The 17356-nt window shown below is 58.1% G+C and overlaps 1 protein-coding gene across 1 annotated transcript; it reads left to right on the forward strand.

The window, feature by feature from the left end:
* Positions 1 to 1865: 1865 nt before the first annotated feature.
* TINCR (TINCR ubiquitin domain containing) lies at positions 1866 to 2391 on the forward strand. The gene is made up of 2 exons (XM_058657631.1): positions 1866 to 2203; positions 2387 to 2391. The coding sequence occupies exons 1-2, from the start codon at positions 1936 to 1938 to the stop codon at positions 2389 to 2391; spliced, it is 273 nt and encodes a 90-aa protein (XP_058513614.1). The 5' UTR covers positions 1866 to 1935.
* The last annotated feature ends 14965 nt before the right edge of the window (positions 2392 to 17356 follow it).

The raw sequence follows: 17356 nt of genomic DNA on the forward strand, positions 1-17356 counted from the left end.
GCTGCCACCTGCTGCCTGCCAGGGAGCTGGAATCAAAAACAGAGCCGGCATTCAAACGCAGGCCCCCAACACTGGGCATGTGCCCTGAAGGTGGAGCCATTCTGCCTCTAACACCTGCCCCTCTCCGCGCCCCCAACACACACACACACACACACACACACACACACACACACACACTGTACTGTTCCTTTGGCTTCTCACTGATTGGCTGAACTCGCTCAAAAGATCTCCATGGCAACGGCCCCTGCCTTTCAGCATCCAGTCCCGGTGCAGAGTCTAGGAAAGCCCCTTGGGAAACCCATGTTGCAACATCCCAGGACCTGGGTTCAAGTTCCAGCTCCAGCTCCTGATACCAGCTCCTCCTTCACGCACATCCTGGGAGGGAGCAGTCCCTGGGCCCCTGTCACTCAACGTGAGAGATCCCAGTGGTGTTCTAGGGGAAGGGTTTTATAGCCACTGGCACCTGGCCTCCTGGACAACATCCATGGCAGCTGGAGGCAAGTACTTGCAGGCCCCTGCACATGACTGAGGGCCTCACGCACCCTCACGTGCCCGGCATGGAAACATCTTCCATCCACTGGTTCACTCCCCAAGTGGCCGTGATGGCTGGAGCTGAGCCCATCCAGAGCCAGGAACCTCCTCCGGGTCTCCGACACGGGTGCAGGGTCCCAAGGCTTTGGGCCGTCCTCCACTGCTTTCCCAGGCCACAGGCAGGGAGCTGGGTGGGAAGTGGAGCAGCTGGGACATGAACTGGTGCCTGTAAGGGATGCTGGCGCCAACAGGTAAAAGATTAACTTGTTGAGCCACAGCAACGTCCCCAATTTTTATTTCCTTCCGGCAGGTTGTCGGTCTTTATTAATTAATTCTCGGGAGCTTTTTACATGTGACAGGAAGTACTTCCTGTATTATCTACACGTCTTGGAAGACTGCCTCCACCCTGTTTACCTGGGGGGGGGTGAGTATGTTTTATACTTGCACGTGGTCACTCATGCATCATTTAATTAAAGTCCGCTGGGTTTAATGTCATGTTTGAAACCAGTGAAATTATTGTTCTTAGTTTTAATTGCCAGGATTTTCTTCTAACAGGCGTTTGTTTTGTTTTTGGAGTCTTGGGTGGAGAGAGGCATGCTGGAAGAGCCACTCCCAGGCCCTAGTGGCCAAAGTCCTAGCCTTGCACACATGCCGGGATCCCATAGGGTCACCGGTTCGTATCCCTGCAGCCCTGCTTCCCATCCAGCTCCCTGCCTGTGGCCTGGGAAAGCAGTGGAGGACGGCCCAAAGCCTTGGGACCCTGCACCTGCATGGGAGACCCGGGTTGTGGGCCCCAGCTCCCAGCCGGGGCTTGGTCCCTAGCAGCATCCAGGAGTGAACTAGACAAGCATGTTCTGTCTCTCAAATGCATTGATTTAAAAACAAACAAGCATATTTTCATGAGGAAGCCATGAAGCAAAAGTTTTTATTCTGCTTCCCAGGGATTTTTTTTTTAAAGATTTATTTTTATTTGAACGTCAAATACACAGAGAGGAGGAGAGACAGAGAGGAAGGTCTTCCGTCCGATGGTTCACTCCCCAAGCAGCCACAAGGTACGAAGCTGTGCTGATCTGAAGCCAGGAGCCTCCTCCAGGTCTCCCACCTCCCAATAATTCCTCTTTTTACTTTCCATCTCCCCTCGGACCGGACCACCTCTTCACTCCTCCCAGCCGGGCCATCCGCTCTCCTCACACCCACCTCTCCGCCTCCAGGCCAGGGACCGCGCCCAGTGCGCTCGCTGTGGGCGCGGCGGCGAGTTTGACATGCCGGGGCGGAGCCAGGACCGGGGACGGTGACCGGGTGGCCCGGCCGGTTGGGCAGGTGTGCAGCCGGGCGGGCGCGGAGCACCGAGCGCGCGGGGTCTCCGGGGTCGAGCCGAGCCGGGCCGGGCCAGGCCGGGCGGCCATGGAAGGGTTGCGGCGCGGGCTGCGGCGCTGGAAGCGTTACCACATCAAGGTGCACCTGGCGGACGAGGCGCTGCTGTTGCCGCTCACGGTGCGGCCGCGGGACACGCTCAGCGACCTGCGCGCCCAGCTCGTGGGCCAGGGCGTGAGCTCGTGGAAACGCACCTTCTACTACAACGCGCGGCCGTTGGCCGACGGCCTCACCGTGCGCGACGCGCGCCTGCAGGACGGCGCCGTGCTGCTGCTCGTGCGTGACCCCGGCCCGGCAAGTGCGCCCGCGCGCGCGCGTCCCCCGTGCGCTCTCTGCCCCACTCCCCACCCAGCCCGCTCGCCCTCCGCTTTGCGCTCCTCCTCCCTACCAAACTCTCCTCTTCTTCCTCTCTCTCTCCCCCTCTTCTCTCTCGCTCACGCGCCATGGTTGTACCCCCCCAACACTTCTGGCCATATCCCAGCATAACCAACCTCTTTCTGACTCGCTCTTTGGGGTCTCCCAGCCCAGATGACCCACAGCGTGTGTGTGTGTGTGTGTGTGTGTGTGTGTGTGTGTGTCTCTGGGGATGGAGGCTGCTGTGTGAACAGGGGCTAGAGAGGGCAGAACCTGCTCTCAGAGCTAACCCTGCAAGGGTGGGGCAGCCAAGGGAACTGGGGACCATGCCTGTGTTCCCGGATTTTATCAGCAGGCCCCCAAGCCTGGAATGACATGCTGAATGCCGGAGCCTGAGACTCCATTTTGTTGCAGGAGGCTGGGGCAGGGGACCCCTCTGGGAGAGGGGCAGGTGGGACTGGTAGGGTGAGTCTGGTGGTTAGGGCTAGCCGGCCGGCCTCCAGGATGCTGTCAGCATTTATTAAGTGCCTGCTGGGTGCCCGGCCCCACGTTGGAATCCAGCAGTGACCCAAAGAAACCAGGCCCTGCCCCCATGGTGTTTGTGGTCCAAAAGGCTGGAGGGAGATCAGTGAGGAAGACTTCCCACGTCCCCTTAGAAGGTCAGCAGGTGACCTTGTCTTGGAAAGGCCATCAGCCAGTCAGGGGACTGCACAGAGCAGGCATGGGAAGTGCTGCTCCAGAGGGGGGCATGGCCGTGCAAAGGCCCTGGGGCCAACTGAGCCTGTTGTGGGAGAAGCAGAGCGCAGGGACAAGAGCCGGGGCCAGGGAAGCCAGAACACAAGGCCCCTCCTGCTGCTGTGTGGGGTTGGAGGGCTCAGTCCTGCACTGTCCCCACTCCCTGGCAGACAGGAAGCATGGCCCAAAGCCCTTTGCCGGCTACTGGCACCGTGTGTGTGTCCAAGGCATCCCAGCCACTACCCTCCTTGGATCTGGAAGGGGTCCTGAGGTCCCCCTCACAGGTGGCCTTGGAGCCATGCTGGTCGATGCCCATGTGCCTGTTTGGGGGGTGAGGGTGGGCTCAGCTTTCCCATCTAAAAAATGGGAAACGTGCTCGGAACCAGGAACTCCTGCCAGGTGGGGTGCCTTGTCCTTACCCACTTCCCAGCGGTCACGTGGCAGACACCCAGCAGGCCCCCAGGAGTGACCCCTGTGGCAAGTTTACTGCAGTGCAGAGGTTAGGAGGACTGCCCGGCCCTCACCCTGTCAGCCAGCCTGTCTTCGTCACAGCAGCCTACAGAGGTTGCCCGGGAGCTCCCTCCTCTGCCCCCGGCCCCCTCTACACTTCCCTGATGCCCTAACCAGGCCGTTGGGGGAGGGGGTGCTTCCTAGCAGGTACAGGGGGTGGACCTGAGACAACACATGTCCTTCCCCCCTCAGGTGGTGTGGGTCGGAGGAGTCGGAGCCCTGATGAAGGCGACCCCAGGGGCTGGCGGGAAGAGCGGCCTGGGGTGGGGCCCTGCGCCTCCTCTCCCACCTCCCCGGAGTCTGGACCCCACATTGGGTGAGTTTCTGTGCAGAAGCTGAGACTGTAGCTCCCAGGTTCAGCACCCATGCTGCACACGCCACCTTCTCCCTGGCCCACTGCACTCGCCTGGGGGCTCAGGGTCCCCCAACTTGCTGTGTGACCTGGGGAAAGCGACCTTGCCTCTCTAAGCTTACCATGAAACACTCTACTTAGTTCCGCCCAACCTCTTTTCCTGCAATTCCTGCTGCCGCCACCAGGTGGTAGCCTGTAGCCGAGCTCAAGCGCACCCTCATCCACCCTTTGCCATTCCAGGTTCCGGGCACCCAGGTTGAGACACCCACCTGACCAGTGGACACGCGCTGCCTCGGAGGACAGCCCCGTCACAGCCCCAGTCCCCAGCGATGCCGACCTAGGGCGGTCGGGCCAGCACCTGCCCAGCTCTGAGCCCCACCCAGGCCATACAGAGGGAGCCTGGGGCCGCCACTGTGCGCCCAGTTGCAGCAGGAGTCACCACCACCAGCGACACCCCGGTCAGCCTGGTAGCATCTTACTGCCCTCATGTTTTTCCTCTGCCAGTCCTGTACAGCCAGCATGGCAGCCTCCTCCATGAGGTCTCCATTTGGGGGCCTCCGGCTGCAAGCCCCGTGTGCTGTGAACACCCCTAAATCAGGGGTAGAAGTTTGGGGCCAGGGATGCTGATGTGGGACTTCTGTCCATGGCCAGGCTGCCCCCTCTGGTCCAGCCAACAGCCTGCACAGGCCATGGTGACACCCGCCCGTGGGGTCACCCCTGGGTTGTGCCGGTGGGGACAGGGTGGCAGGGGAAGGCATCCTTGCTTCTGGACTGGGGGGTAGGGAAGCTGGCTCAAGGCATTTTGACATTTAACAAACACTATGTAAATTACATGCAAATCACATGCAAATCAGAGCCCATGCCTTAAGTCTTGACAGCTCTGGGGCGTGTTGGGAAAGGATAATAGGAGGCCTGTCCCTCCTCCCCTCCCTCTCTTCCCCCATCCCCCAACCCCCAGGCAGGTCAAGCAGGAGAGCGGGCTGCAACCTGGGCAGCTTTTCTTGGGGCTCCAGGCTGTGCTGAAGTCGGGGGGACCTGGGAAGAGGGGCAGGCTCCTGAGCTTGGACTTGGAGGACGTCCACACTGCCCAGCCCCCCCGCCACTCCATCAGGCCCTTTGCCTGCACATCAGCTGCCTGTGTGCAGCAAACTCCTGTTCACCCACCAGGACCCCAGCTTTAGTAACCCTCTCCCCTTCTCCCTGCCCAACCCCACCACCCTCTGCCCACCGTGGTTGAGCCCCTCAAGATTGGCCTGTGCTTTTTGCTGGGTTCCCACCAGCCCCAACGCACAAACCAAGGACCTGGGAGGTTCTGTGTCCACCACCCCCAGCAGTCCAAGCACTCTCGTCGCTGGGGTCCCAGGGCCCCACCACTCGGGGACTGACTGGACCCAGAAGGGCAGCTGTGAATAAACTTGCAAATGTTGGACAATACACTTGAGTTCTAACTCCCGCCACCAGCCGAGGCTGCCCCCTCCCACACGGAGCTGTGCCCCCTTCCCCGCACCCTGGGCCATCATGATTGCCACCTGCCTCAGGACCCTCCCCAAACACCAGAGCTGTGGTGTCAGGGATGGGGGTGGTGGGAGTGGAGGCGTGTGCCGGGGCTCTCCCCACCGCTCAGGGCTGCGTGGGCTCCTGGCTCCACCCCAGGAGCAAGTCCCAGCCGGGAAAGAGTTTCGGGTGAGACTTGGCAAGCTGCACCCAGTGGCCGGGTTGTCTGCCGCAGGGGCCCCCGGGCAGTGTCCCAGGGAGGAGCCGCCTCCGTGTGGGCGGCCTCCCCACCCCCAGTTCGGCTTTTCCCAGGTAGAATGGAAATTTGGGATAGCTTCTTAGAGGAATAATGGATTTTGTGGTCCTGTGCTGAGCCTCGTGAGGTCGCCACGGACAGTAGTCCAGGCTGCTCACTAAATAAGAGAAATTGTGTGTTCCTCTCGGATCCCCTATCTATCTAAAAGGACCAAAGAGACACCCCCTTTTCCTGCCCAGATAGGACCTCTGGAGTCCCTTCTGCAAGCCTTAATTGTGCGCTTCCAGCATGTGGGATGGTGAGCAGGTCCTTACCGAGGTCCTGAAGGGATGCAGAAACAGGGGGTAGGCTGGGGTTTGGGGGTGCAGAGGGCTGCACCCGGGGCTCCTGGAGCCCCTCCCTCAGTACCCAACAGAATGGTCTTGAGTGATCCCATCCCTGCCTCGGTTTCCCTGGAAGAGGAGGAGGGGGCGGCTGGGCTCAGTTGCCTCCTGGCACCCCCTCTACCCGAAGGGGTAAGAGACGTTCTGCCAGAACCACGTCTTACAAGCGGTGATGCTATTTCTGATTATTCATGCGCCTTGTGTTTTTCCACGCCAGTACGTAACTACTGCTGGATGGCACGGGGCTTAATAAGCTAGTATAAGGGTGTGGGGAGCCAGGAGTTCCCCTCTCCCTTCCCTGGCTCAGCGAGGTCCCCTGCCCCTCACCCAAGCCATTGTCAGGCTGCAGGTGGCCCCCAAGGGGCATGGGGATCCCAGCTGCCGCCGCCGGAAGGGAATGAATGGGGGAGACTTTGAATAGACACAACACAGCACCCTCTGCTGGGTGGTGCGCAGGCTGCAGCCGCACAGTTGGGGTCCAGAGGCTGGGAGGTGAGAGAGATTCATCAACTGACTAACTGCTTGGGAAACAGAGGACACTCACTTGCTTGTGCTGTCCCCCCGCCCCGGGCCTCCACAAGTCACATTCGATGCCCCGCACCTGAAAAGCTCCTATGCATGCGTCGAAGCCCCACAGCCAGCCCCACCGAATCATCTCACCCCAAAAGCCTTCTGGGGTCCCAGCACCAAGTCCCTTCCTCTAGCTGGGAAGGAGAGGGAAGAAGTCTCCCATCTGGGGGCCGGGGGCACATTCCTAGCACGGGATGCAGCCCTTGCCTGGGGGGTGAAGTGTCCTTAATCCCTAAGGATTAAGCTCCAAAGGCCATCAGGACCCCATCATACATGCTCACGGTCCCCCTTCACCCCACACCCCAGCTAACCCTGTAGAGAGGGGAGCAGGAGGGACAGGCCAGGAAGGAGTGGCTGGAGCGGAAGTCTGCACTTAATTAACTCCCCTCCTCCTATTAATTACAGAGCCCGAGAAAGCTAGCGTTCCCTTGCCCGCCAACCCCAGCCTGCTGGCATGGCGGCATCATCTTTCCCAGCCAATGTATTTGTTTTAAAAACACGTCTTTCCACTCCACTCAGGAACACACATCTGTCTCTCTTCCCCACAGAGTAGATGGGCACCTGCGAATGAGGGGCGCTAGATACATGGAGATGAATCTATAACCGTCAAAAAAAAAATGATGTACCCGTGGTTTGGTAACCATGGTTACCGCCGCCGCGCTGTGCGCCTTGAGTATGTACCGCGTGTTTGCACACTTTGCCGAGCTCATCTTTATAGAGTTTTTTATTGAATTCACTGATTTCGTTCGATTTGAAAGGCAGACAGAGAGATCTTGCATCTGCTGGTTCCCTCCCCAAAAGGCTGCAATGATTAGGCCTCAGCCAGGACGCGGGTGCAGGGACCCCAGTCCTTGGGCCGTCCTCCACTGCTCTCCCACGACACAGGCAGGGAGCTGGATGGCAAGTGGGCAGCTGGGACTTGAACTGGCGCCCATATGGTATCCCAGTGTGTACAAGGTAAAGGATTAGCCTATCAAGGCACGGTCCCAGCTACCAAAACTTGACTTTTAAAAAAAGACATGGGGGGCCCAGCGGCGTGGCCTAGCGGCTAAAGTCCTTGCCTTGAACGCCCCGGGATCCCATATGGGTGCCGGTTCTAATCCCAGCTACTCCACTTCCCATCCAGCTCCCTGCTTGTGGCCTGGGAAAGCAGTGGAGGACGGCCCAAAGCTTTGGGCCTCTGCACCTGCTGGGAGACCCAGAAGAGGTTCCAGGTTCCCGGCTTTGGATCGGCGCAGCACCAGCCATTGCGGTCACTTGGGGAGTGAATCAATGGATGGAAGATCTTCCTGTCTTTTCTTCTCACTGTATATCTGACTTTCTAATAAAAATAAAATAAATCAATATTTAAAAAAAAAAAGGCATAAAGGGGCCCTGTGTGTTCCCCAGAGCCCAGGGGTGCAGGATTAGCCTGTCTCGTGGGATTCAAGAACATGGATGGACATGGATGGGAAGACAGAGGCCCTAGGAAGGTAAGGCCTGGGTCTCCTTCCCTCACCTCACCTCAGTGCCCACGACCACCCAACATGTCCAGACTGGGGGTGTCCCTCGCCTCCCTGGGGGGCCTCTGCCTGGAGACAGGGGCCGCTGCCAAGGGCGGGGTCACTTGATGTGGATTAGACGCACACATGTACCTCATGGGGACATCCCTCAGCCCTGCCCTGCACACACAGCCATTCTGTCGCCCCGTCCCCCAGCCCCCTCCTCTGCCCCCTGCCCAGGGGACAATTATAATGTCAGGGAAACCGCTGCTGCCAAGACAGGCCCAAGCTCATGTTTAATTCATCTCAGAGCTAATTATAGCTAGCCAAGGGGAGGGGCTTGGCCACCTTGGCCTCCCTCCCCCAATCCCTTCTCTCCTGCCTGCCAGGGTGACCCAGGAGTCTGGGTTAGGCACCGAGCCAGGAGGCCAAGGGAAGTGGGTACGGGGCTGGGGGCTGTCCCCAGGGTGGGAACAGAGCGCCCAGAGCTGGTGGAATACACCAAAGACAAAAGGGCACGGGGACCCCTTGACTTCGGTGGCATTCTAAGCCCCTAATCGCCCCCACCCCACCCAGCAGCCAGCTTCCGCCTAGACCCCTTAAGCACCGACCCATAACTCGGTGTAGCCCATTTTATTTATTTCTATTTATTTCTTTGCTTAAGAAACACAGAGAGTGGGGCCTGGCACGATTTAACTTAGTGGTTAAAGTCCTCGCCTTGAACGCACTGGGATCCCATATGGGCGCTGGTTCTAATCCCGACGGCTCCACTTCCCATTCAGCTTGCTGCTTGTGGCCTGGGAAAGCAGTGGAGGACAGCCCAAAGCTTTGGGACCTTGCACCCGCGTGGGAGACCTGGAGGAAGTTCCTGGCTCCTGGATTTGGATTGGCTCAGCTCTGGCCACTTGGGGAATGAATCATCAGATGGAAGATCTTCCTTTCTGTCTCTCCTCCTCTCTGTATATCTGACTTTCCAATGGAAACAAATAAATCTTAAAAAAAAAAAAAACAGAAACCCCCCAAAAAAAGAAAGAAAAAGAAAAACAGAGTATGCCCAAACGCTTCTTCTTCCCCCCAGATACCCAACAGCGGGAGTTAGCGCCGGTATCCCAGGAGGGGCTCAAGCACTTGGACCCCCTTTGCTGCTTCCCAGGGTGTGTTAGCAGGCAGATGGCCCCACCAGTTGACCTGCAACCCAACCTGGTTCCACCCCAGTCTGACACTACCCCCTAACCCAGCTGCACCCCTACCTGGTCCTGCCACAGCCAGGCCACACCCCAAGGTTGCTGGAACCCCAGCCTGGCTCCACCCCAGGCTGGCTGCACCCCAGCCTAGCTGCACCCCAGCCTGGTTCTACCCTAACCTGGCTCCATCCCAAAGCCCCTGGACCACATCCCAGCTCCACCATGTCCCCTCTGGCAGCAGTGGCCTCAGGCCGCGCTGGGCCCCTGGACCCTAGCCTGACCCCCTCCTATGCTCCCTGCCGCGAGGTTCCTGTCCTGGCTCGCAGGGGGCGCCTCCTCCGGGGTCCGCAGTCGCTCCTCAGGTCCCCCTGATGCCTGGACTTTGGTGAGGGGCTAGGCCGGACCACATAGAGCCACAGATCGTTGCCATGGCAGCCAGGCGGGAGGCGGCCTCAGCACCCGCTGCGTCCTGCGGATCTGCTGCTAAAAATAGCGGGCTATCAGGTTACCGGGACCCCTCTCCCTCGAGGCACCCCAGCTCCCCAGCCCTCCGGGGACCCCATTACCCTGCCTGCAGACCAAGGCCAGGCTCTCCTGCTGCGTGCAGGACCGACCAGGAGCCTCAGTGGCCTGCACGGCATAGCCTCTCCCTTGCGGGGATGCCCTGTTGGGGCTCAAACCCCACACAACCCCACTTTATTATTGCAAGTCAGAATTACAGAGAGGAGGAGAGACAGACAGAAGGATCTTCCTTCCACTGGTTCACTCCCCACAGGACCTCTATGGCCAGAACTGGGCCGATCTACAGCCAGGAGCCTCTTCAGGGTCTCCCACGCAGGTGCAGGGTCCCAAGGCTTTGGGCCGTCCTCCACTGCTTTCCCAGGCCACAGGCAGGGAGCTGGATGGGAAGTGGAGCAGCCAGGACTCAATCTTGCACCCCTATGGGATGCTGGCGGCACATGCAAGGCGAGGACTTGGCTACCACGCCAGGCTCACAACCCACTTTTTAAAATATTTAATTCCTTTAGACAGAAAGAAGTTTTCCGCTTCATGCCCCCAGGTAGGCATAACATCCAGTAGTGGAAGCCGGGCTCTTCAGCCAAGTCTCCCACCTGGCTCCTGCCTTGGGCCTGGCCCAGTCTCGTCTATGCCAGAGGAGCAGCTGTCCCTGTGTCTCCTCTGGGACTCAGTGTCTCTCCAATAAATAAATGACAATTGAAAAAAAAAAAAAAAGTAAACCGCAATGCAAAAGGGGTGGCCAGGACGTGGCTGTCGGCTTGTAGTCCCCCTCTGTGAATTTACCCCATTCCCTGCCGCCTCCCCGTCCCCAGCTCATTCAGGCACCTTTGGGCTGTTCCCTGGAACACACATAGTTTCATTGGCACTGGTGAACCCAAATGGACCAAAGTGGCCACCTCCATCATACCAGATCCAGTGCCCGGCTGTCACATCTTAAAAGCACAGCTAAGGCACACGTGGGTAAAAATAGCGCTGGGGGCACCTGTGTTCGTGTTGCAGTGGCTGGTTCGAGTCCTGGTTCCGGCTCCGGCCCACCGCTACCTGCGAGTGCAGGGACCCTGCCACCCACGGGAAAGACCCCGATGGAGCTGTCGTGTGTGTGCGGGCAATTGGGAGAGTGAACCAGCAGAACGGAAATCTCTTTGGCTCTCTCTCTTTTTTTAAGATTTATTTATTTTAATTGGAAAGGCATGTTTACAGAGAGGAGGAGAGACAGAAAGATCTTCCACCCACTGGTTCACTCCTCAGGTGGCCACAGTGGCCAGAGCTGCGCCAATTCAAAGCCAGGAGCCAGGAGCCTCTTCGGGTCTCCCACATGGGTGCAGGCTTTGGGCCGTCCTCCACCGCCTTCCCAAGCACAAGCAGGGAGCTGGATGGGAAGCTGAAACAGCTGGGATATGAACCAGTGCCCATATGGCATCCCAGTGCATGCAAGGTGAGGACTTGAGCCACTAGGCTGTCACGCCAGGCCCTCTCTCTCTCTGAAAAATTCAAGCACTCACTTCTCTAGCCAGCAGGGAGATTATCTGGGTCAGGGATATGGAATGGGATTCAAACCCGGATTGGTCAGATCTATCCACGCTGGGCCTGACCTGCCGGTAGCCCCTGCCTGGGGGAGGAGCTGGAGAGGGACAGCCTCACTCTCTGTGCTCCTCCAGGGGACTCCCTCTTTTTCCCTGAGGCCTTGATGTTCTCTTCTGGGAAATGGGCATATAAGGCCGGAGGGAGATCCACCCAAACTCTGACTGCAAGCTCCCTTCCAGTCCTGGCTGGGGGTGGGATGGGGTGGGGGGCGGGGAGTCCCCTGTTCCCTCTGGCTCTCTGTTTAGTTTAATAAGCTCCAGAAAGTTTAATTGTTGTTTTATTCATCCATGACCTTTCTTCCTCATCTGCAGATGTATTATAACTAATCTACAAATTTCAAGGGCTAGATTTATTTGCAAAACCAATTACCTGCCTATGCAAATGGCCTCTCTGGATGCCCGCCTTCCTGGGGCCAGCTGGCTGGTGGGCGCGGTGGGGGAGGGGAGGTGGTGACCCATCCTCTCTACCCCTCCCTCCCTCGATGGAGGCGGGGGTGGGGGGAGCCCAGGTGCCCAACTCTCTCTATAATCTCTCCTGCTCAAGGGTCCTCTTGGCCTCAAGTTAATTAGAATCTTGGCCCTCAGGGGAGACCTTGGCCCTGGCGTATCTTAGATGTGACCCCCTAGCAGGGAGGGCACTGGGGATTCATTTCTTCATTCATCTACTCACTCAAAATGATGGTGTGTGTGGGGCGGGGGGGATTGGGCCAATCTTCTACCTGCAAGTGCCAGAATCCCGTAGGAGCACTGCTTTGTGTCCCGGCTGCTCCACTTCCCATCCAGCTCCCTGCCTGTGGCCTGGGAAAGCAGTCGAGGAGGACGGCCCAAAGCCTTGGGACCCTGCACCCGCGTGGGAGACCCTGAAGAGGCCCCTGGCTCCTGGCTTTGGATTGACTCAGCTCTGGCCATTGTTGGTCATTTGGCGAGTGAACCATTGGATGGAAGGTCTTTCTGTCTCTCCTGCGTAAATCTACCTTTCCAATAAAAATCAGTCTTTTAAAGACATGACAGAGGCAGATCTTTGTACAGCAGTTGTAGTCACTGCCTGGCACGCCTGCCACACCCCACGTCAGAGGTCCTGGGCTTGAGTCCCCGCTCTCTGCTAATGCATAAGTGGGAGGCAGCGATCGTCTTGAGTACTCGGTCCCTGCCACCTGCGTGGGGGACCCAGATGGAAGTGCAGGCTCTTGGGTTTGTTCTGGCTCAGTCCTGGTTATTGTGTGGGTACTGGGGGAGAAAAGCAGCAGATGGAACATCTCTCACACTATTCTTTCTTTTTGTCTCTCTGCCTTTCAGAAGAAATGGACCACAGGGATAAAAGAAGACAGCAGTCCCAGAAGGATTATTTATTTTTACTGGCAAGGCAGATCTACAGAAAAGAAGAAAGACAGAGAGGAAGATTTTCTGTCTGCTGATTCATTCCCCCACGTGGCCGCAGTAGCCAGAGCTGAGCTGATCCAAAGCCGAGGGCTTTGGGCCGTCCTCTACTGCTCTCCCAGGACATAAGCAGGGAGCTGGATGGGAAGTGGAACAGCTGGGACTTGAACTGGGGCCCATATGGGATCCTGGCACTTGCAAGGCAAGGATGTAGCCATTGAGCCATTGCACTGGGTCCCGTGTCTTTATTTTTATCCAGAGGTCCCTAGCAGTTGGGCGGAACAAACTTTCTGGAAGGGCTCCCCGACACATGAGTATGTGGTCGATGGGAGACCAGCGTGGAGATAGGAGCTGGGGGTATGGAGAATGGATGGGTGGGTGAGTGGGTGGATGCTGGATAGATGGGAGGGTGAATAGGTGGGTAGACAAATGGGCAATAGATGGATGGATGGAAGAGTGGATTAATGGATATATGGATGGATGGATGGATGGATGCAGGTGGCCAGATGGGCTTGGCTGGGTGTGTGAGAGGAGAATGGAGGTTTGGGACTGGAAAGGAGAAGAGAGGGAAGGAGTGGGCGTGGTGGGTCCATGAGTTGGGGCAGATGTTTGGGTAGCGGAACAGCACACTGTGCTGGGGGTTCAAGTGCCAGCCCAGGCCAACGGGCCAAAGACTGCTCTCAGGGTTGCTGAACGCATCCCCCTGGCTGGGGCCCCATAGCTCCATGGCAGCACGCACTCCCTGCCTGCCCCCTTCCCTCAATCCAATCCGGGCCGCCTGTGGACTTCTCCATTATCCTGCTGCTGGGGTGGCTGCAATTTTCTTTCAGCTGCCTGCTCCTCCTCCTCCCCCACCTCGGCATCGTGTGACTGCAGGGACGTGGGGACACGGGGGAACACAGGGACAAGCAAAGACGAGGCAAGAGTCAGGCCTGACGGGCAATGCTGGGGAGCCTGAGGCGGCACCCCTGGCCACCGTGCCAGCCTCTGTGTCTCCTCTCCAATGTGGTTGAGTCCAGCGGTGTTGGAGAGTAGGAAAAAAAAAAGTCGAGCTTTGGGAACATTTGCATATGCGTAATGAGATTTTGGAGAGGGGTCCCCCTGTCACGTATAAGCAGAAAATTGGTTTTGTGTTTCACGGAGTTCTAACGTGTCGCCGGAAGGTGATTGCGGGCAGTGTGTGAGGGGACTGCACGCACGGCAGACATTTGCTGCTATGGAGTCTCAAGTGATGTCACGTGGGCAGGCCCTGAAGGCTTGAGTTCTAGAATGTTGCAGATTTTTTTTTTAAGGAAATTTTTTTTTTAAAACATTCATTTATTTTTATTACAAAGACAGATATACAGTGAAAAGGAGAGACAGAGAGGAAGATCTTTCGTCCGATGGTTCACTCCCCAAGTGAGCTGCAACGGCCGGTGCGCGCCGATCCGAAGCCGGGAACCAGGAGCCTCTTCCAGGTCTCCCACGCGGGTTCAGGGTCCCAAGGCTTTGGGCCGTCCTCCACTGCTTTCTTAGGCCACAGGCAGGGAGCTGGATGGGAAGCGGGGCTGCTGGGATTAGAACTGGCACCCATATGGGATCCTGGCACATTCAAGGCAAGGACTTTAGCCGCCAGGCCACGCTGCTGGGCCCTAAGGAAATATTTCTAAGAGCGGCTGGCATGGTGGCTCAACTGGCTAATCTTCCACCTGCGCTGTCAAACATCCCATATCGGGGCCCAGTAGGCCCCTGTGCCTGGCCCATCCCACAACTCCCGCCATGACACAGATCCAGGTTACGGCTGTGCCATGCTGCTCTGATCAACCCATCGTACCCCGAGGCAGGTGAGGAGGGCACATCTGTCCCAGGCAATACAGCTGACGAGATCATGAGCTGGAATTTGGGTTAAGTAGGTGGGAGCCACGGAGGGTGCCTGCAAAAGTTTGGGAAGAACAGGGCGGTGGGGAGGGGAGGGAGGAAGCTCGAGGCAGAGGAGTCTTCCTCCCCTGCCTGGGCTGCCTTCTTTCTCCAGTCCCAGGGATAGGGACACCTCCTCCTGGAAGCCCCCCCCTCCCCGTCCTTGTCTGCTTAACCCGTGTGCCCCCACTGTGCACTGGAGTGTCGAGTGTGTGAGGATGGTGGTGGATCCCCTCCCACCTTCCCCGGGCAGATATATCACTCCAGGAAACTGGAGTCTATTTCAGTCTGACCTTCTCCTGGCAGTGGGGCCTGTGTCCGTCAATCATGCAATTCAGCGTGGGGAAAAAATTGTTTTATCTGTAATGATATACCTCAAGCTGCTCAGCGGGGCGGGCTCAGGGCCCCCCCGCGGGGACTGCGGAAAATTCTAGAAACATCCAGCGTGTAGCCTTAAGCCACGTCCTCTCCGTGTCTGTATGCACAGCCCAACAGCCCTCTCTGGGTGCTCAGTGCTCACCCCTGTTTGGATCCGGGAGGAACAGAAAGTTCTAGATGCTGCAGCGGCCGGCGCTTTGGCAACAATGAGGTCCCCAACCATCGCGGGGTAGGGACATGCGGGGACACTGGGGTTTGGCTCTGCAGTAGCAGCCCGGGCCTGCCTCCATCATTTGAAAATGGGCTTTTGAACTTGACCCTTTCTGCCAGCGCCCGCGCCGGCCACTGGCTGGAAGCCCAGCCTGCTGGGAAGCAGCGTAGCCTCGGGCTCACAGCAGCCTGTCCTCCTGGCCCGTCCGAGCCAGCCACCCGGCCACAGCCCCCACCCCCACCATCCTGAAGGTGTCAGAACCTCCTCTGCTGTGAATGGTACCCCTACCCCACAAGAAATCAATTTAGGCCTGGGGCGGGTTGATTATAAATCAGCTATTTTCATAATTGGTATGTCTTTAATAAATCAAAGCCGTTCAACATGGCCCGGCAAAATGAAGTTGTTCTTTGGAGCCCATCAATTACCAGGCGACGAGGGGAGAGAAGGGAAAAGGAGGGAGCCCGGAGGATGGGAGGCCCTTGTCCTCCCCCAAGTCCGCACAGGCCACCAGCTGCCCGGGACTTCCTGGCCCCGGGCCGGATCCTTCCATTAAAGGATTGCTTAAGCAGCATTTTAAATAACAAAAAGGGATATCATTTAATTTTTTTCGCCGCGGGCAGATCAATACACTGTCCTTCAGGTGGCCTGACGGATCGTCTTGGCTAGCTTTTCCGGAGTTAATCCAATCTTCCTGGCGAGGCTGGGCTGGGGACCCGCCCGGGCTGGGCTGGACTGGGCTGGGCTGGGGACCCCTCTGGACTGGGCTGGGCTGGGCTGGGTTCCTGGCACAGTAGCTGTTGCTGCTGCAGTGTGGCGTAGCCAGCTGGCCGGCCGGCCAGGGTCGAACAAAGGAAGCTTTCTCTAGGGCTGTCCAGGGCTCCTAGCCACTGGGCAGGAGGGGTTTCCACACTCTGAGGGTGGAGGGTGAGGTTCAGGGACGAGGCCCCACTGTCCTGTAGGGCCCTGTGATGATCCTGCCCCGATGTCTACAGATCCCAGATGGGCACACTGAGTCTGACTTAGGGCAACATACAAAGGGTGGATGGGAAGACTCCTCTGACCTCTTCCCACCCCCCATCTGTGCTGTTTCATATTTTAATTATTCTCTAATTCAGCCTTGGATGGAGAAAGAGTGTCACGGCTGTGTCCTGGGCCAGCAGCGGCCACGGAGCAGCCGGGAGCTCCATGCTCATTCCTGGAGGTGGGGGATGTCCAGCCCGCCACCTCCAAGAGGGAGACCTGGCAACCCTCTCCATTCGGGACAAGGGTACAGATTCAGGAGTGGGGAGAATGCCTTCTGGGGGCACATGCTGGGCCTGGGGCTCCAGGTCAGGCAGCCAGAGACTGGCACATCTCCCTCCCTTGTGCCTTTTCAACTCTTCAAGGTCAAGGCCCTGCTGAGCTGGTTCCCCAAGAGGCCTGAAGCTGGCAGCATTCCGTGTGCGTGTGTGTGTGTGTGTGTGTGTGTGTTCACCCACATGGGCACCTGGACAGGGCCAAGGGCTGGAGGTTTCTCCCCATGCCGCCCCCTCCCACCTGCTGCCTTGCAGGGGTAGTGGGACTGGAGCCTGACCCAAGCCGGCCACAGACCTTGTGCCTTGGGTGCCAGGGGCGCTTGTACTGGAAAATCAGATTTACAGGGAGGAGGAGAGACAGAAAGATCTTCCATCCACTGGTTCACTCCTCAAGTGGCTGCCACGTCCAGAGCTGAGCCGATCCGAAACCAGGAGCTTTGGGCCATCCTTTACTGGCTTCCCAGGCCACAAGCAGGGAGCTGGATGGGGAAGTGGAGCAGCCGGGATACGAACCGGCGCCCATATAAGATTCCGGCACATGCAAGGCAAGGACTTTAGCCACTAGGCTACTTAATTTCTTAAAAAAAAATTTTTTTTTAATGATATGATTCCACAGGCTATGGGATTTCCCTTACCTTCTCCCCAGATTCCCAATCCCGGGGTGGAACCACTCTTGGTTGCTACACACCCCGACTGGGTTCCAGCCACCTGCCAATCTGTCAGGGATGGGGCGTGGCCAAGCCGCGGCGGGGCGGGACTTCCGCTCGGGGCAGGTCTTCTTCCTTCTCCTTGGCGGCCTGGCTTGAGCTGCTGCCAACATGGCGGCTGCTCCTCAGGCGGGGACCCCAAGAGCGGTGGGCGCTGCCCGGCGTC

Source organism: Ochotona princeps, chromosome 33, assembly GCF_030435755.1.
Source record: "Ochotona princeps isolate mOchPri1 chromosome 33, mOchPri1.hap1, whole genome shotgun sequence".
Lineage (NCBI taxonomy): Eukaryota > Metazoa > Chordata > Mammalia > Lagomorpha > Ochotonidae > Ochotona > Ochotona princeps.

What these genes read in the sequence shown, in the direction of transcription:
- TINCR (XM_058657631.1), top strand. Translation starts at nt 1,936, where the DNA reads ATGGAAGGGTTGCGGCGCGGGCTGCGGCGCTGGAAGCGTTACCACATC.